General features: G+C 34.6%; 1 protein-coding gene across 1 annotated transcript in view; it reads left to right on the plus strand.

The window, feature by feature from the left end:
* SLC2A13 (solute carrier family 2 member 13) overlaps window positions 1–7,163 on the plus strand; it is a 430,471-nt gene extending 423,308 nt beyond the window's left edge. Inside the window, exon 10 of the mRNA XM_030835390.2 lies at window positions 1,960–7,163. Coding sequence (XP_030691250.1) covers window positions 1,960–2,186 — 227 coding nt within the window. The 3' untranslated portion in view covers window positions 2,187–7,163. The remainder of the gene's footprint in view (window positions 1–1,959) is intronic.
* The last annotated feature ends 14,483 nt before the right edge of the window (window positions 7,164–21,646 follow it).

Here is a 21,646-nt window from a genome sequence, read left to right on the forward strand (position 1 = left end):
TCATTTTTTTCTCAAAATTCCACATTCTCCAAGAGCTAGCTTGTCAGTATCACCCTTTAGATGAAAACATTACCAATTTATTAGGCATGCTGATCTTACTAGCAACTATTCTTCCCTAGTCATTTAGTAAAACTTAATAATGCTGTCTATCACTCTTTTGAGCAACTAACATCCAAAATTCTAATAGGAATGTAGCATACATTTTTTCTATTCTTTGCAGTTTAGCCAGGCAGAATTTATTTTCCCTGTCAGATCAGGAAACAAGGTCAAGACAATTCAAGAAACTGCTCAAGGATTCAGCCTGCATCACTTTGTGACTTTCAGACCTACACTGTCGACAGAGACATGGTGCCTTTCTCTCACTATAACACTCAGCTATTCATTCCAGATGACCTATTATTATTTTCTGATTATCAAGTATAAGACATAAAAATATATAAACTTGTAGTAAGTGTTTAATGTAAACCAAACTGAAATGAAGTAATTTTATTTATTTATATTTGTAAATGGAATTGTACTTTTATTAAAGAAAGTATTTGATTTATGCAGGTCCCACTCCTTAAGAATTATGTAGCTTCTGATGATTTAATCTAACAAATTATGTCTTGGTTTAGTCAACCCTTTCATATTTTTCCTAATGTTTACCTCTGTTTCCCTTTTATTTTCTCATGGCTCCTCATTCCAAAGAGCAGATTCTTTGGAGTGGCCAATTCAGCAGCATTTTTCCTCTCTAGTTTTCCTTGAGTCTTCCCAAGAAATGTTTCTGTTTCTGAACCATTTCTGAAATGGTTACTTATAGGCCTACTAAACTACTTTATAGGCATAAAAACTACTTTAAGAAAGTAGTTTTAGTAATGTTTTTCCACATTCTGTAATGATTCAGCAGAACTGAGAAATACTATTCAGTTCTTTAATTGCTGTACTATTTAGCTTATAGCTTGACTTTCAGATATGTCTTCATGACGTCTAGTATAGCCCTTTATTTCAGATCTGCTACCCAGTGAGTTCCATCTGGCAGTCAACAAGAGAACATTCATTCTCTAAACACTCCAATGTGTCTGCACTGTACTAGGAACCCAAAGACAAGCCATAGACTCTGTCATTGAGGAGACCACTTTTTCTGGTCTCCTCCTCAAGCGTCTCATAACCATCTTTCCTATACCAGTCCTGATTTGGGTTGTAAAACTTAACAGAATTATAATTTAAACCATAAATTTAAATAGGAGCTGAGAAATGATTTTACTTAATGAGGAAACTGAGGTCCAGGGAGGAGGTTAAATGACTGTCTAGAAGCCACATAGCAAGACTTAAGCCAGATCTTCCAACTCCCAATCTGATATCCTTTCTCCAGCCATTTGTCTTTTAAGACCAGAGATATCCAGGAATGGTGAGAGGTGGTCATCTTTGGATTGTGATTGAAGGTAGATCCAACAGGATTTTCTAACAGAGTGGGTATTGGGTGGGAGAGTAAGAGAAAACTCAAAGTTGACTTCCAGACTTTGGGCATTGACCCATGAATTCAGCAATATCGTCATTGAATGCGGTTCTGGAAATACAAGACAAATGAGAAGGAAATTTCTCCCTCAAAGTGCCTCAAGTCTAGTAGACAAGACAGACAAATATATTTACCTAATTATAATACTTCTTGGTTGTTATATACCACTTTGCCTCAGCAGAGTTTTGTGAAAACACAATTAACTCTAACCAGGGAAGTGAGGAAAGACTTCAAAGCAGAAGTTATATCTGAGCCTGGTCTGTCATTCTTCTTGAGTGTGATTACACGACTTGAGTTTAGAAAGACAAATTGCATTATATTCACAGCATTAGAACAATTAGAATAAACGAGGCTGGAAGCAATTTTTTGGTTCCAGCTCAGACCACAGTCATGCATGATTGACCCGTTAAAATCAAGTACGTTTCCAATGTAAACCTATACATATATATTATTTCCCATTGCAGGAGCCTTCTTCCTCTATGCTGGATTCGCTGCTGTGGGTCTCCTTTTCATCTACGGCTGTCTTCCTGAGACCAAAGGGAAAAAATTAGAGGAAATTGAATCACTCTTTGACAACAGGCTATGTACATGTGGTGCTTCAGATTCTGATGAAGGGAGATATATTGAATATATTCGGGTGAAGGGAAGTAACTATCATCTTTCTGACAATGACGCTTCTGATGTGGAATAATTGTCAGCTGCTGATATATTTAGTAATTTAAACAAACTTGGGAGAGAAGAACAGCAATTGGTGACCTCACTGCCCTGCTTTTAATCTGGTTCTTTCCACAGTCTAGTTTTGAATGACTTCATATTCTAGAATATTTGATTCCAAGGAAGATACAATCACAATGACATTTTTTTTCACAAGCAGAGATGTAAAAAAAAATCTACAGAGATTTTAAACTAATAGTTTTTGAGCAAATGTGTATAATTCCTTCCTGAGATAGTTTAAAATGAATATTATACCCAGTGATTTCCGTGATAATCCTTTTTTCCTAAGACTATATATAATTATTAGTGGCAATTGAGTCAGTGCTAATCTAGCCAAATCATATATGTGTGATATACTTACAGCAGAGGATTCTAAAGTATGGTCCAAGGGTATTTTCTGTCAAAGCATGGCCTGTTGGCCCTAAATTCTCCTAAGGACACGGAGCTTACCTGTGATCAGCTATTAGAAAGTGAACTCCATTTAAGCTTTCATCAACAAATTCAAAAGTGCGTCCTACAGGGGCACAGCTGTCCTTATATCCTTTGGATCCCACATTTTGGTTTGTCTCTCCAATTCATATCTGGAAAGTTCTTCAGAAGCTGACTCTGTATAGGATCATTTGAACATTATGAAAAGCAGGGCTTTTAGGGTTTATTTTCCTACATATTTTTTGCATCAGTGAGAAGTATACATTTGCACAGATTAGCTAGCAAGTTTTGATAAGTATATTTTATTGCTAGAAAGTAAGAAAGAAAAGATTTTTATGGACCTTAAAGATTTTTAACCCTGAGTTAGTCACTTAGGTGTGCAACTGTAAACACAAAATAGCACTAGATCTTCAACTGTGTTTCAGGGTCAGTTTTTGTTCATGCCAAAATCACCAGATATTCACCATGCCTTCACTCATCCACTCTGGAGTCCTAGTATTTGTGCCTTCATTTGTGTGATATAAATAACTTCTAGCAGACTAATTTTCCCCTTCTTTTAATCAAATAATTTCTGAAACAAGAAAGGAAGGAAGAAAATCAGTGGCAGAAATAATCCTGCTGTTACTGATGTTTGTTTAATTAAGTAGTGGGACTTTTATTTTTCTTAACTTTTTATTAACTCTTCCTAAGGGAATTGTCACATTTTGTTACTTACGGTACTCGTCTTTTTTTTTCCTTTAAATTCTGAGAGCATAAACTGATTTTTATTTTGCACACCCTTTCTCATTTTACCTGACATTCTATATTAAAAGATACATAGATTTGTCTGTGGGTTTTTCCTTTGTCTCATGCTTGGCTTGGATTTTTTTCCTCCTTGTCTAAAAATTGGGATTTTCTACTGGAACAGATTAATGGTTCTCATGTAATATGCCTTTAAGAGATGTTGACTTACTACATTTCTACAATATCTTTTCAAAGTGTTCATTGGTTTTTATGCTCATTCATCAGTGAACTCCAATTTTCACTCGTATGTTAAGAACTATATAGTATGTACAAACTCACTCACAAAATTACTTGCTAGTTCCAGTGGAAATACGAATGACTCTTCTGTGGTCAGTTAAGACTGCATACATTTGATGCATTTTAAAATAGCCCTAAATATCTAATAAGGTACTCTTTGGAGTGAAAAAGTGGCTCTCTGTAAATTCAGTATGTTTCTGCCAGTCTCCAAGATGGTTTGGTCTCTCTTGCTTGTTCTTATCACAATGATCACAGCTGAGAATGTAGCCAAGGAGGTTCATTCTCTAAACCTAAAAATCCTTCAGCCGAAAAAGAGTTTTCTCCCTTTGATAATTTCATGTAACTAAAAAAAATTAGAGAGCTTCTTTCCTTGAATTAGGCACTTTGGCAATTGATTTCTAAGGGGATATTGATTTTGATTTTCCCCAGAAAAGCAGATGTGCTTTGATAGAGAAAGTTATTATTCTATCAATATTTCTTATCCCATAAGAAATTTATTATCTGTATACTTCACACAGGTAGAGTGAAGCGGAAAATGAACTATTGTGTGGTAAAATATATCAGAATATAATGTGGAGAAAAAGTATTTAGACCCATAAAATGATCTCTTTAGAAGTTTGTTTTCCTGATTTATCCAAATAATTGCCTCAATTCTTCTCTTTATTGTATACATAGCCTTAACTATATGCTTATACTCAGCTGAGCTGAATGCACAGTAACTTTATTAAAGGAGCACCTGGGCTCATTATTTCCTAAAGCAGAACATAGCCTGTTCTCCTTGACATAAGCAAATGGTGTTTTCAACTTTATATCCATAAATGCACATAATAACAGGGAAAAATAGCCACAGTTCTTTTCCTCTATTCTCCTCAATTCCTTCTATAAGGGACTACTTGTTATTTATATAGTGATAAAGATAATATTCCATATCTTTGAAGTATAAGAGAGGCACAGTATAAGAATTATTTATAATTTTTTAATAACTACTTGAAAAGGAACCTTATACAATTAGGGTATTATTTTTAGATTCAGTGAACATTTATAGTATATTAAAAATTTAATGTTTGAATTTTGCAGGTTTTTTAGTATTATGCACCTTTTAAGTTATCAAGCATCTTTGGCTACCGCTATCAACTTGAAAACATTCCATTTGAAATATCATCAAATATATATTTTGTAGGACAATTTATATATGGTATGATTTGACCTACCATATTAAAACACATTAAGCATCATGCTTTTAGCTGAAATTATATGTTTCCTTCTAAACATGCTGCAAATTTAATAGAGGTATATTGTGATTTAGGAAAATATACGGAAGACAGTCATAACCCCTACTGAGGCTTAGCTGGATGGCTGGTGAGATCTGCACTAGACTTAAGAGAATGTAACGTTTCATCTGCGTCTGAACACATAGGGCTAAATGTGATGTCAGATTTTAAAGATTTGGTATTAATATTTTTCTTAAATATAAAATTTCTTATAATTTTGATTGTTTCACCTTAGTCAATAATTGCCCAAAACATGATGTTTAATGTATATGTAAAAGATCTAAATTAAGACTAGATTTAAAGGGTAATATTTCCATTTGAAATTTTGTTCCCAGTCATATGCAGTAGTTAGTTCCCAGATGGAAAATGCTATGAGAGTAATGCTATCAAGTGCTTTTCATATTTTTATTTTACCACTGAACCATTTTAATATAAAAGAGTCTAAATATTAGTTCTTAAGTTATTTACTCTAAAATAGGAAATCTGTTAAAGCAGAGAATTTAGAAATTGTTTACTATAATTTCAAAATCAGTTATATAGAGGAAGAATTAATAGGAAAAATATAAGTTGACAACTTATCCTTTTCCTTTTATATCAGAAAGTAAAACTGAAATGTACTATAATAATCCATAGATCTTGGGGGGAGAATATTCTAGAAAATACTCTTCACATGTTATCTAAGAAAGTCTCACTAGTCTCATTAGTTTAATGACACTAATATATTTTATAAATACTGTAATACAGTAAGGGGAGTGGGAAAATTGTTTTGACTTTATTTCATCAGCACAGTAATTAAGAACAATAAATAAGATGTTTTGTTATAATCAGATTCTTTTACTATTCTCTTAGTTATAATATCTCAAATTATACTAAGTACCTAACAACTGACATTTATACAGTTGTTGTATCATGTTTTAAGTTGCCAAATTCAGACATTTTCAGTAACTACGAATAAAAGAATGACATACCATGCTGGAAGCAGAGAATTCATAATATGTGCTTTATACCAAAATGTATTGAATTGTGGGTAAAATTTACAGCTTATATGTAGCTTCTGCCTGTTAAGAGACTCAGAACTGTTCTCTGCATTAGTTTTAACATCCTGTTTTCTGTCACTTTCTATCTGTTTTCTTAGCCTCATGTACAGTAATGTTAAGCTAATTTGATGAAGTGATTCAGGTTGTAGCAATGTATCAGTTTTCAGTTCTTCTGGGTGAGCAATATTGCTGCTATTTTCTAGAAATAGCAATCATTTTAAAATGCCAAACAGCTTACTGCTACCAACTTTCTTAAACATCATCTCTTAGAGAAGGAGATTTTCATGTGCCAATAATCATCAGAGAGGTATTTTGTAAGTGTTAATGATGTTCAGAAGTACATGAAAGAATTTTATCTCATAATTTGCTTGTGAGTGTAAAACAATGTAATTCTTATAAATCTTTACTTTGTATGTATAAAACACAGTCTGTTGCACTTGAGTGATTTGGTCTATGGAATGTTAAATATCTACCTTCATTTAGCAGTAATATTCATGTTTTGATTTTAGACAGTTAAGTCCATGCACTTAATTTTATCATATCTATATAAATGGGAAAAAGAAATATAGCTTACAAGTACTAAAAATTAAATCCACCAATATTTTGTCAAGTTTTAAAATTTTAGCAAATTTAACATTATTTCGTCTCATTTGAAGGTTAAAAAAATGATACTTATCTCTAGCCAAAGTTGAAATTTATATTCTACATGTCCAAACTGGTTCCTAGCAGCTTTTGGACTATATCTCACTTGATGTTATAGTATCTTTTATTTGTAATAAATGTTCAAATTTCTATTTAAAAGCTCTAATGTACATCTAGATTAAATGAAAACACAGGTTTATGCTTTTAAAATATGTTTTCAAAAGTATATTTTAATTTCTGAGAATGCATGTTATATAGTGTTTAATACTCCACATGTCTTAGCAAATCCCATATATTTATTCCTACATATGACACATGGGATATCTCTTAAAAATTATGAATATGTATCATTTCCTTCAAAGTCATTGTAGCCTATAGTTGTATCAAAAGTATTGTATATTTTATGGAGATTTAGTGATGTATATGTAAATGTTTTTTAAGTTATTTTATTGAAGTTCAATCTTTACATAAAATTTAAATCTTTTTTTAAAAAAAGTGTCAGTGCCAGAACTGTAAATGAAAATAGTCAAATAAAAGTTAAGACAATTCACTACTCATTTGTCTCCCTTGTAGTTTTGTATTTTATCCAATTCTTTTCCTTGGATTTTAGGATCTAGGTTACAAAGTAAAAGCATCTACAAAGTTTACCTACCTCTATATATTTATGCAATGCTACTCATTTTAATGATATTTTACCTCTTTTTGACCATGGTTAAACTTAACTACCTTTAAACTATTTTATAATACCTAAAAATTATTGCAAGGAGTTATTCTAAATAGTAAATATAAAACTTTGAAATGAAGTACTCAGAAATCCTTGAAATATTGTTTCTTATTGTTGTCAGAACCAGATGTTGACATGAACCATTGTGTCAGATTGACAAAAATTGTTTATGGTTGTTGCTTTGTAAATGAAAACAAAATATCTGCTGGATGACCAGTTGACAGTTCTTTTGGAATTCTGCTGCTCTTCATTGCCATTCTGCCCCAACTGTAGCTTTTATTAGTAAGCATTATATTATTGTTTGATCTGGGCAGCCATCAGACTTATCTCCATAGTTAGGGTGTACCATCCTGAGCCCAACTATAGAACTAGTCTGAGGATATCTTCTGAAGACACTAGATCCACTTTCACTCAAAGGCTTACAATGGAGTTGCATCTTAAGCAAGGATTCTGATGTCAGCAGGTAAGGCAAAAATCCTGCAGTCAAAATGACCCTTGAAAATCCCATAAGTTATGTATAAAGTGTCCACTCATCTGAATACCTGAATAGTGCAGTTCATATCTGTATCAGTGGTCAGAAAAGTCTTCATTTAATTGTCTAATCTTGTGGGGTAAATGTTGTCATCCTTTTGTGGATACTAAAACTTAAATTCAGAACATTTTGGTGATTTGCCCAAGATCACACACTAGGAAGTGTTTACAAAATTTTTCTCTGCAGTGACTACACCACACTCTTTCTCTCTTGGTCCTCATTTGGAATGTCTTCTTGTCAGATCCAGGCAGAAATATTAAAAAATAGACATCATGTTATTGCTGTATTATAACTTAAAGGGTGTGAAGAAAAAGAATCAGATACCTCATTTTAACCTGGACTATAGACACAAATCTTGAAAACCTTTAATTTGGGGATTCTTTTCCAAATATGAAGCAGTATACAAATGGTTTCCAACTTAAAGTGGTACAACTTAATTTTTCAACTATAAGATAATGTGAAAGTGATTCATATTTAATAGAAGCTGTACTTCGAATTTTTAATTTTTATCTTTTCCTAGGCTAGCCACATGTGGTATGATAGTCTCTCTTGTGATGCTGGGCAGGGCAGCAGCCACAGCTCCCAGTCAGGCACGCTGTCACCAGGGTAAACAACTGATATGCTTATAACCATCCTATACCCACACAACCATTCTGTTTTCACTTTCAAAACAGTATTCAATAAATTACATGAGATACTCAACATTTTATTGTAATACAGGCTTTGCATTAAATGATTTTGCCCAACTGCAGGTTAATGTAAGTATTCTGAGCACATTTGAGGTAGGCTGGGCTAAGCTATGATTTCAGTAGGTTAGTATTAAGTGTATTTTCAATTTAGGATTGGTTTGTCAGGATGTAACCCCATCAGAATGAGGAAGATCTGTATAGTACATTATTTAAGAGGTCAGACTGATACAAATTATTATCTAGGTTTGGATCCCAGCGTTTCCACTTACTGCTTGGTAACCTAAATCACTGAGTTACTCTTTGCCTCACCTTCTTATATATAAAATGGAGATGTTACTATCTACCTCATGTAAGTGTTGCGGCAGGGAGGGGTAACATTGGTTAGTCGTGTAAAGCACTTAGAGGAATGGCAAATAGTAAGTGCTGGATAACTGTTTGCTGTTCTTAGTATCATCGTCCATATGCTATCCCTGATGCTAAGGTCATGATGTGCATAGGGACAGGAGCACATGGGTTTCTTTGACACGTCATGCGGGCTGTGTGAGTGCAACAGCCAGACTCTCTGCTCACCAGAATGGTTTGAGCTGATCTTGCTGACTATCCTGATACCCTTCTTCCTTTCTCCACCTCTTTTCCATTAGTATTCTCCTGAATGGCACAGCAGATAAGAACACAACCTTCTCATTTTCTCCTGATTAACAGGATGTAATATATAATTTCTATTTATGTGATCTCCCAGCCATGAAAAAAATAATTTAAAAAAACCCCTCAGTTAATTATCATTTAAATTCTTTTCCGCATTTAAAAAATAATTTTGAAATCCTCTCTGAATGACAACTGACATTAACCCTTTTACCAATAGACTATATTGAAATTAAGCTCATATTATTATAGATGCTATGAATTCAACATGAAACATTTTGAATTTTTTACCAGGTATTTTTTACCAGGTATTTTTTACCTCCAGTATTTCATGCACTTTTCCACTACACTTACAAAACTTAATTTCAGATGATCACCATGCATGGTAAGTAAATTTTTTACATGAAAGAAAATGTTGGCATGCTTTACTTTTATCAAATAGATATTAAACTCACAAGACAGATCTGATAGAGCAGTGTTTCTCAAAGTGTTGTCCCCAGACTAGTAGCGCTAGCATCACCTGTGAGTTTATTACAAATGCAAATCTGTGGACTTTACCCGACCTACTGAATCAGAATCTCTGGAATTGTAGCCCAGGAAACTTTTTTTTAAATATAATTGACATATATAACACTGTGTAAGTTTAAGGCATACAATGTATTGATTTGATACATTTATATATTGCAATAGAAGCACCACCATAGAGTTAGCTAATACTTCTATCATATCATATAACATTTTTGTGGTGAGAACAATTAAGATCTAGTCTCTTAGCAGCTTTGAAGTTTATAATACAATATTGTCTATAAAGCTCGTCAGGCCTTATTTGTCCACTAATTCCAAGTTTGTACCCTTAATCATCTCCCCAATTCCTCTAACCCCCAGCCTCTAGTAACCACTATTCTACTCTCTGTTTTTACGAGTTCAGCTCTTTTAGATCAGGAAACTAATTTAACAAACTCTCCAGGTGATTCTTAAGCACATGATTGTGTGAGAACCATTGCATTAGAATTTTGAAATCATTACTTTCTTTCAAATGGTAATAAGCTCATCTACTGAATATTGAACTAATTGAGCGGATTTATCTTCAAGTTACTTAGGAATTCATAAAGCTAAGTCACTAACACTTCAGGGGTGTTGCACATGGTTTTACCTTTGCCTGGTATGCTCATCACCCTATTTGTGCGTCTAATTCTTTTTTGTTATTCAAATATCAGCTCAAAATCATCTCTGAGGCCTACCTTGATTATACAACTTAATTACTCCCTTCCTCTCCATGACATTATCAGGTAACCTTGCTTTATTTTCTTCCGAGTGTTTATCACTATTTGAGAATTATTTTTCTTATTTCTTGTCTGTTTCTCCCACTAGAATATAACTGCATGAGAGCAGGGAACTTGTATTATTTAACCACTGACTCTCCAGCACCTCATACAATGCCTAGCATATAATATGTGCTCAATAAATATTTGAAGAATAAATGGATGCATGCATCACAGGTGCTCCTGTGGTCCACAAAGGAACAGTGGAAGCTTTTTCTGGGCTAAAAAATGATGAAAATGACACCATGGCACCAGGCCAATATCAACAAGCATGGTTTGAAAATGAACCTCTGTATAGGAAAGCTGTTTTAATCAAACAGCAAATTCCATGTGGTATATGAATGCATGTTTTTTCACATAAACACATTTGGATGATAAATTTTGTTTTTTATGATTCTTGTTAAAAGAAGGGGAAATCTGTTTATAATAACAAAATTATTAAGTATTAGGATAGCAAGCTTGGGGTGGAATTTGCATGTTTTATAATAAATTAATCTGTTTCTATGTTTTCTTTATAGACAACAACTCATATGACAGATACTTTGTATACATCATTTTATTCTATCCTCACAAAAACCCTATACAAAAAAGACTGTTATTACCACAATTTTATGAATGAGGAAATAATTGAGTCACAGGAAATAACGTAATATGTTCAGTAGCATAACTTGCAGAGTTTGAATTTAGACCCAGGTCAGTTTCTGTCACTTTTAACCACTTCCCTTTATTGTTGTTGTTGTTTTTTACAATGAGTTTTATCATGGAAAAATTGATACCTGCCTCTACCTGAAAATTTTTGTACTATTTTCTTCCTGCAGGGTCTCTGGTTATGGATTTAGGAACTAAAACATAACTACTGGATAAAACTGACAGTATAATTTAGAGTCAAATGTGAAAGGATTAGGATTTAGTTAAAGTCAAAAATGATCAGTAGTTTCTGAAAACATGCCCAAATTTACATTTATGAATTAACCCTCAGAATCCTAATAAGTTTCCTTGCTCTAAACTGTTCTCTGTCTGAAATGAATATAGCTACTCCAGCTTCTTTTAATTAGTGTTAGCTTGGTGTTTCTTTCTCCATCCCTTTACTTTTTTTTTTGTTTGTTTTTTTTGCGGTACGCGGGCCTCTCACTGTTGTGGCCTCTCCCATTGTGGAGCACAGGCTCCGGACGCGCAGGCTCAGTGGCCATGGCTCACGGGCCTAGCCACTCTGCAGCATGTGGGATCTTCCCAGACCGGGGCATGAACCCGTGTCCCCTGCATCGGCAGGCGGACCCTCAACCACTGAGCCACCAGGGAAGCCCAACAATCCACTTTTTAATTGGAGTATTTAGACCATTGACATTTAAAGTGATGTAATATCTATCATATTTGTAACTCTTTTCTATTTGTTGCCTTTGTTCTGTGTTCCTATTTTTTCTACTTTTTCTGCCCTTTGTGGTTTTAATTGAACATATTATATGATCCCATTCCTCTTTGTTCTTAGCGTATCAATTATAATTTTTTCCTCACTTTTTTAAAGTGGTTGCCCTAGAGTTTGTAATATGCATGTGCAACTAATATAAGTCCATTTCAAATAACACTGTACTCCTTCACGGATGGAATAAGTACCATATAATAACAAAATATTCCTAATTTCTCATTTCTTTTCCTTTTATTTCTGCTCTCATTCATTTCACTTGTACATAAGTTATACATTGAATGCTGTGTTGTTATTAGTTTGAATAAACTATTTGTTCAATCAATTATGAATAAGAAATAAAAGTTTTTAATTTACCTTCACTCATTCTTTTTGTTGTTGCCAGGTTTCTGACCTACATCATTTTCTTTTTTTTTTCTTTTTTTTTTTTTGTGGTACGCGGGCCTCTCACTGCTGTGGCCTCTCCTGTTGTGGAGCACAGGCTCCGGATGCGCAGGCCCAGCGGCCACAGCTCACAGGCCCAGCCACTCCGCAGCACATGGGATCCTCCCGGCCCAGGGCACAAACCCGCATCCCCTGCATCGGCAGGCGGATTCTCAACCACTGTGCCACCAGGGAAGCCCATTTTCTTTCTCTCTGAAGAACTTCTTTTAACATTTCTTGCAAGTCAGGTTTTATGGCAACAAATTCTCTCAATTTTCATCTGAGAAGATCTATTTCTTCTTCACTTTTGAAGGATAATTTTACAGGATCCAGAATTCAAGGTTGGTGTTTTTTGTTTTTTTTTTTTTTCTCTCAACATTTTAAATATTTCACTCCACTCTCTTCTTACTTACCTGGTTTCTGAGAAATCAAATGTAATTTTAATATTTCTCCTCCATAAGTAAGGTGTTTTTTTCCTCTGGCTTCCTTCAAGATTTTTTTCTTTATTTTTGATTTTCTGCAGTTTGAATATGACATGCCTAAGTGTAGGTTTTTTGACATTTATCTGAGCTTCCTAGATCATTGATCTGTATCCGACATAAATTTGAGGAAATTCTCAGTCATTATTGCTTCAAATATTTCTTCTATTTCTTTCTTCTCCTTCTGATATTTCCATTACATGTATGTTACACCTTTTGGAATTGTCCCACAATTCTTGGATATTCTGTTCAATTTTTTAAGTCATTTTTTCTCTTTTATTTTAGTTTTGAAAATTCCTGTTGACATATTCTCAAGTTCAGGGATTCTTTTCTGAGCTGTTTCCAGTCTATTAATGAACCCATCAAAGTCAGTCTTCATTTCTGTCAAAATGTTTTTGATCTTTAGTGTTTCTTTTATTGAAAGAATAGATTCTTTCTTAGAACTCTCACCTCTATGCTTACATTACCCCTCTGCTCTTGCATATTGTCTACTTTTTCCATTAGAGTCTTTAGCAAATTAATCATAGTTACAACAAATTCTCAGTTTTATAATTTCAACATCATTGGCATATCTGAATCTGATTCTGATGCTGTTCTGTCTCTTCAAACTGTGTTTTTTGCCTTTTAGTATGCCTTGTAATTTTTTCTTGAAAGCTGGACTTGACATACTGGATAAAAGGAACTCCAATAAATAGGCCTTTAGTGATACAGATATAGGGTGTGGGTGGAAGAGAAGTGTTCTATAGTCCTGTGATTAAGTCTCAGTATTTTAGTGAGCCTGTGCCCCTGGGCTATGAACTTCACAAGTTCTCATTTGTTTTTTGTTTTTTTTCCCTAAGGTGGAACAAGATGACTACAGGGAACTAAAGATGGGTATTTCTCTTCCTCCAGGTCAATTAGATTCTGATAAAGCTCCAGTAGGTTAGGCTGTAGTAACTGAGTTTCTCTTGACCTTGTTAAGAACAGAATGCTCTGGCCTATTTCAAAATGCTTCCTTTTTCTTCCTCCTGCCAGAAGCCTGAGAGATTTTCCCCAATCTCCAGTCAGAACCTGGTAGAGCTCTTAGAAGTAAAGCTCAAAAAAGTGTATGGAAGCCTCAGTATGACTGTGACATCCTGGAATTTTTAACTCTCACACTTCCACACTGAGCTTCCATCAATTACAATTTAGTTTTCTCACCTTGACACTGCTTCCCATAGAGGTTTCTGCTCTTGACTTTTTGCTTAAGTAAGTTGTGATTCTCTGTGTCCTCCTGTCTCCAGTTTAGGGGGCAGCAATTTGCCCTGTGACCTCACTTCTCATATGGAAGAGTTGTTGATTTTCAGTTTGTTCAGCTTTTTATTTGTTATTAGGGTGGTATAACTCCCAAGCTCCTTACATGCCAGACCAGAAACTAATACGCTTCCTCGGCTCTATAATATACAATTAGGATTACTCCAGCTGAGGTAGACACAATACCTTTTTATACACTTTAAGAGACCTTTTTCATACCAGGAGGAACTACTGGGCAAGTGACCAGAAGACACTGAAGCCTTTTCAGAGGTTGTCACAAGCAGGGAAGTCCCTGAGCTCCAAGACAGCTGTAACCTCAGAAAACAAAAATAATATATTACCTTATTTTTGAGGTTTAATCAGGAATCTCAGATAACCTGAAGGTGTCAACAGGGAAGCCCTCAAATTGCTAGATGTTGGAGCTCATATATCAACACACTTAATAAACATAGCATAGGTATAACTGGCAGTTACATGACCTCTTCCTCTCTCTCAAAAAAAAAAGATGTCTAACTGTGGAAAGGAACCTGAGAGAGTGGCCTTTTATAAAAGAGCATCCAGCTAAGCACAGATCAGAAAACACTGTCACTCTACCATCACTCCATACCCCAAGCACTATGAAATGAATCATGTGATAAAATTCCTCTGTCCCCAGTAATACTGATTCTCCTCAGCAAAATGGAGATATAACATTCTAATCATATTCCCCAATAAGGTGATGATCAGGCCGATTGAATTCTATTGAAATGCCTGTATGTCCCCAGGATTATAGTAGGTCCTATGTAAGGTATTCTTATAAAGGGAAGGATGTGACCCATGAGAAGCTCAAAGTCCAGTTGGAATGATAGAATAAGAGAGATGTAAATCTAATGAAAATTCTAAATGCATGAGACAAATAACTTTCCAGGGAGAACTATAGAAATGAATTTTGAAAGAACTTGAAATGCTTTCTATAAATTAAAATGTTTAAGAATGTAAAGGAGCACTTTTTTTCATGAAACAACTATTCATGTTACATTAAATTTTTTAGTTCATTCAGACAACACAAATCAGATTTCTTTTTACATGGCTTTAATTTTATTATAAAAATATCATTGAATAGCTGGATTTTAAATATTATCCCTTAGTTTGGGGGAAGCAAAAAAACAAAATTTTGAAAAGAGAAAAAATAACCTTCTTAAAAAAACAAGAAAATTGTATTTTGTTAGCAAATATAGTTGTTTCAACTCCAAATCTCACTTTCTTTCTTTTTCACTATATTACTTCTACAGCAAAATAAGGGTCTCACTGATTCCATCTGGCAATTCATATTTCTAACCACAAGTTATCCTTGCAAGTGAACCCAAGATACAAACTAAATAAAACCTTAATATTTTCACTTTTGCTTGGTGAAGTGCCCCCCACAAATCAAAACAAAACTAACATGCAAACAAAAAAGGACATTAAAAATTACAACATTGTTTTAGTGAAAATGAATACCTATCTCCTATTAATTTGATACAAACATTTTGGAAAGCAATATAATTCACACATATTCTAATTCCTAATTCCACTTTCACCATAGGAAATCTGCCATAGGAATTCACCATAGGAAATAAAATTGGCAGAAAACATTTGAAGAAATTCTGGCTGAAAACTTCCCTAACCTGGGAAAGAAAAAAGAGATCCAGGTCCAGGAAGCAAAGAGAGCTTTAAACAAAATGAACCCAATGAGATCCACACCAAGAAACATAATTAAAATACTGAAAATTAAAGATAAAGGAAAAATCTAAAAGCAGCAAGAGAAAAACAACCAGTTATGTACAAGGGAACCACCATAAGACTATTAGCTGATTTGTCAGCAGAAACTTTGCAGGACAAAAGACAGAAAGGAAAAGAACTCCAATCAAGGATACTCTACACATCTAGGTTGTCATACAGAGTTGAAGAAGAGATTAGAATTTCCCAGACAAGCAAAACCTAAAAGAGTTCATCACCACTAAACCAGCCTTACAAGAAATGTTAAAGGGACTTCTCTAAGCTGAAACAAAAGGTTATAACTAGAAATTAAAAAATATATGCAAGAAAAAATCCTCAATAGTAAAGGCAAACAAACTAAAGGTAGTGGATCAACAAGTTATAAAACTAGTATAAAGGTCAAAAACCAAAATTAGTTAAATCAACTTTAACTACAATAATTAGTTAAGAAATGCACAAAATTAAAGTTGTAAAATAAGACAATGGAAACAAAATGTGGAAGAGAAGAGTAAAAATATAGCGCTTTTGAAATGTGTTCTAACAACTGACAAACATTTAGCCACAGAAATATAAATGATTATAAGAGACTCCTATGAACAATTATACACCAACAAATTGGACAACCAGGAAGAAATATTTAAGTTCCTAGAAATATACAATCTTCCAATTCCATGAATCATGATGAAATAGAAAATCTGAATAGACAAATTACTAGTAATGAGATTGAATCAGTAATCAAAAAATTCTCAACAAACAAATATCTAGGATTAGACAGCTTCACTGGTGAATTCTACCAAATATTCAAAGGAGATTTAATTCCTATCCTTCTCAAACTATTCAAAAAAACAGTAAGAGAGAATGCTTTCAAATTCATTTTACAAAGCCAGCATCACCCTGATACCAAAACCGAAGACACCACACACATTAAAAAAAATTACAGGCCAATATGCCTGATAAGTACAGATGCAAAACTCCTCAACAAAATATTAGCAAACTGAATTCAACAATGCATTAAAAGGATCATACACCATGAACAAGTAGGATTTATTCCAGAGCTGCAAGGATGGTTCAACATCTGCAAATCAACCAATGTATACACCACATTAACAAAATAAAGGACAAAAACCATATAATCCTTTCAATAGGTGCATAAAAATCGTTTGAAAAAGTTTCATATCCATTTATGATAAAAATTCTCAACATAGTGGTATATGCATCAACATAATAAATGCCATTTATGACAAACACACAGCTATCACACTCAATGGAAAATAATAACACTTGGATCTGATCTTATGTAAAATGAAGTATTTCCCTATTATCAATTATTAAAGATAGATTAGAATTGACTAATATGAAATGTAATAAAGTTTCAGTATAATTATGTTATGATAGGAAAAGAATATTTTTGGATTCATTGTACTTTGTTTTTTCAAACGTCACTTCTTTTTTTTTTTTGCGGTACACGGGCCTCTCACTGTTGTGGCCTCTACGGTTGCGGAGCACAGGCTCCAGATGCGCAGGCTCAGCGGCCATGGCTCACGGGCCCAGCCACTCTGCGGCATGTGGGATCTTCCCAGACCGGGGCACGAACACATGTCCCCTGCATTGGCAGGCGGACTCTCAACCACTGCGCCACCGGGGAAGCTCATCACTTCTTTTTTGATCTACCTTCTTAAATACTCTCAAATTTTATACATTTACCTTCTCTCTAACTCATAACTAACATATCAATAAAAGTTCTTAAAACAACTGATGAGTGGAAAATACTGTTCACATACATGTTCAGTGACACCAGAAGTGTTATTGAGAACCAAATAATTTGTCTGAGAACCAAATGGCCAATAGCAGGTCAAAGAATTAACTATTATGGCAACATGCAAGAGAAAAGAATAGAGTTTTAATGTGAGCAAGTGATTTCACCTTAATAAAAGAAATTTTAAATAAAAATCATTTACTGGCATATCAACAAGACTTAAAGTATCTTAACTCTAAAACTGTAAAATTTAACATCAGAAAGAATTGCTATAACTCTTCTCTATTCATTCTTTTTTTAAAAATTAATTTTATTGGAGTATAGTTGAGTAAAATGTTGTATTAGTTTCTGCTGTACATCAAAGTGAATCAGTTACACATATACATATATCCACTCTTTTTTAGATTCTTTTCCCATATAAGTCATTGTAGAGTTCCCTGTGTTATACAGTAGGTTCTTATTAGTTATCAATTTAATACATAGTAGTGTGTATATGTCAATTACAATCTCCCAATTTATCCCTTCCCCATTTCCCCCTTGGTAACCATAAGTTTGTTTTCTACATCTCTGACTGTATTTCTGTTTTGTAAATAAATTCATTTGTACCATTTTTTTACATTCCACATTTAAGCAATATCATATGATATTTGTCTTTCTCTGTCTGACTTACTTCACTCAGTATGACAATCTCTAGATCTATCCATGTCACTGCAAATGGCATTATTTCATTCTTTTTTAATGATTGAGTAATAGTCCATTGAACATGACTGAGTAATATTCCGTTGAATATATGTACCATATCTTCTTTATCTATTCCTCTATCGATGGACATTAGGTTGCTATTGGCTATTGTAAATAGTGTGGCAATAAATATTGGGGTGCATGTATCTTTTTGAATTATGATTTTCACCAGATATATGCCCAGGGGTGGGATTGCTGGATCATATTGTAGCTCTATTTTTAGTTTTTTTGAGGAACCTCCATACTGTTCTCCATAGTGGCTGTACAAATTTCCATTCCCATCAACAGTATAGGAGGGTTCCCTTTTCTCCACACCGTCTCCAGCATTTATTGTTTGCAGATTTTTTGATGATGGCCATTCTGACCAGTGTGAGGTGATACCTCACTGGAGTTTTGATTTGCATTTCTCTAATAATTAGTGATGTTGAGCATCTTTTCATGTACCTCTTGCCCATCTGTATGTCTTCTTTGGAGAAATGTCTGTTTAGTTCTTCTGCCCACTTTTTGATAGGGTTGTTTTTTTTTTTTAGTATTGAGCTGCATGGGTTGTTTGTATACTTTGGAGATAAATCCTTTGTCAGCTGCTTCATTTGCAAATAATTTCTCTCATTCTGTGGGTTGTCTTTTCATTTTGTTTATGGTTTCCTTTGCTGTGCAAAAGATTTTAAGTTTAATTAGTTTAATTAATTTAAACTAATTAATTAATTTAATTTAAACTTTAAGTTTAATCCCATTATTTTATTTTTGTTTTTATTTTCATTACTCTCAGAGGTGGATCAAAAAAGATCTTGCTGAGATTTATGTCAGAGAATGTTCTTCTTATGTTTTCCTCTAAGGGTTTTATAGTATCCAGTCTTACAATTAGGTCTTGAAGTCTTTTGCATTCCTATACAGTAACAATGAAAGATCAGAAAGAGAAATTAAGGAAACAGTCCCATTTACCATCACATCAGAAAGAATAAAATACCTAGGAATAAACCTACCTAAGGAAGTCAAAGACCTGTACTCAGAAAACTATAAGATACTGATGAAAGAAATCAAAGATGTCACAAACAGATGGAGAGATATACCATGTGTTTGGATTGGACGAATAAATATTGTCAAAATGACTATACTACCCAAAGTAATCTACAGATTCAATGCAGTTCTTATCAAATTACCAATGGCATTTTTCACAGAATTAGAGCAAACAGTTTTACAATTTGCATGGAAGCACAAAAGATCCCAAATAGCAAAAGCAATCTTGAGAAAGAAAAAATGGAGCTGGAGGAATCAGACTCCCTGACTTCAGACTATACTACAAAGCTACAGTCATCAGAACATTATGGTACTGGCACAAAAACAGATATATAGATCAAAGGAAAAGGATAGAATGTCCAGAGATAAACCCACCCACAAATGTTCACCTAATCTATGACAAATGAGGAAAGAATACACAATGGAGAAAAGACAGTCTCTGCAAAAAGTGCTGCTGAGAAAATTGGATAGCTACATGTAAAAGAATCAAATTAGAGGGAACCCTCTTGCACTGTTGGTGGGAATGTAAATTGATACAGCCACTATGGAGAACAGTATGGAATTTCCTTAAAAAACTAAAAATAGAATTTCCATATGACCCAGCAATCCCACTACTGGTCATATACCCTGAGAAAACCATAATTCAAAAAGAGTCGGGCTTCCCTGGTGGCGCAGTGGTTGCGAGTCCGCCTGCCGATGCAGGGGACACGGGCTCGTGCCCCGGTCTGGGAGGATCCCACGTGCCGCGGAGCGGCTGGGCCCGTGAGCCATGGCCGCTGAGCCTGCGCGTCCGGAGCCTGTGCTCCGCAACGGGAGAGGCCACAACAGTGAGAGGCCCGCGTACCGCAAAAAAAAAAAAAAAAAAAAAAAAAAGAGTCATATACCACAATGTTCATTGCAGCACTACTTGCAATAGCCAGGACGTGGAAGCAACCTAAGTGTCCATCAACAGATGAATGGATAAAGCAGATGTGGCAAATATATACAATGGAATATTACTCTGCTATAAAAAGAAATGACATTGAGTTATTTGTAGTGAGGTGGGTGGACCTAGAGTCTGTCATAGAGCGAAGTAAGTCAGAAGGAGAAAAACAAATACTGAATGCTAACAAATATATATGGAATCTAAAAAAATATATAGTTCTGATGAACCTAGGGGCAGGACAGGAATAAAGATGCAGATGTAGAGAATGGACTTGAGGATACGGGTAAGGGGAAGGGGAAGCTGGAGTGAAGTGAGAGAGTAGCATTGACATACCTACACTACCAAATGTAAAATAGATAGCTAGTGGGAAGAAGCTGCACGGCACAGGGAGATCAGCTCGGTGCTTTGTGACCACCTAGAGGGTTGGGATAGGGAGGGTGGGAGGAAGATGCAAGAGGTAGGGGATATGGGGATATATGTATACATATAATTGACTCACTTTGTTATAAAGGAGAAACTAATACAATATTGTAAATCAACTATACTCAAAGATGTTTATTTTTGTTTTTTGTTTTTTTGCGGTACTCGGGCCTCTCACTGTTGTGGCCACTCCCGTTGCGGAGCACAGGCTCCGGACGTGCAGGCTCCGCGGCCATGACCCACGGGCCCAGCAGCTCCGCGGCATGTGGGATCTTCCCGGACCGGGGCACGAACCCGTGTCCCCTGCATCGACAGACAGACTCTCAACCACTGCGCCACCAGGGAAGCCCTCAAAGATGTTTTTAAAAAAAGAATAAAATTAGAATATTGTGTAACACCATACAAAAAAATAAACTCAAAATTGCTTAAAGTCCATCCATCCTTGTAGGTCTTAATTTTTTCAAGCATGGAAAATGTTCAATAGCTCCAGTGTATGTTAGATACATTTTACTTGAAGACAACACACCGTTATTCTCTGTATTACTGAAGTAAATCTTTTAAATTCTGAATTGTATGTGTATAGTTACATTTTAATAGTAGAGTCTTTCCATGGACCCCAAAACAAGTCACAGGATATAATGTAGCAACATAAAAATCAAGGGCAAATAAGACATCAGTTCTGGAAAGTGGTGGCTAAATAGCAAATCAAACAAATGTCATGGGTGAAGTTAATAAATAATGCCAAGGTCAACTACAAGAAACCTATGTAAACAACAAAACAAGGTAAAGCACAGTCATAAAGAACAAAGGCTTTCAAGTCAGATAGATCTTTGATTTGAATTCTGTCTCCACTCGACTATAGTACCTTGGAAAAATCACCAATTTTAACTTAAACTTCCTTATTTATAGAATGAAGACAATAATCCTCATAATGCTGTT

This window comes from Globicephala melas, chromosome 10, assembly GCF_963455315.2.
Source record: "Globicephala melas chromosome 10, mGloMel1.2, whole genome shotgun sequence".
NCBI classification, from domain to species: Eukaryota; Metazoa; Chordata; class Mammalia; order Artiodactyla; family Delphinidae; genus Globicephala; species Globicephala melas.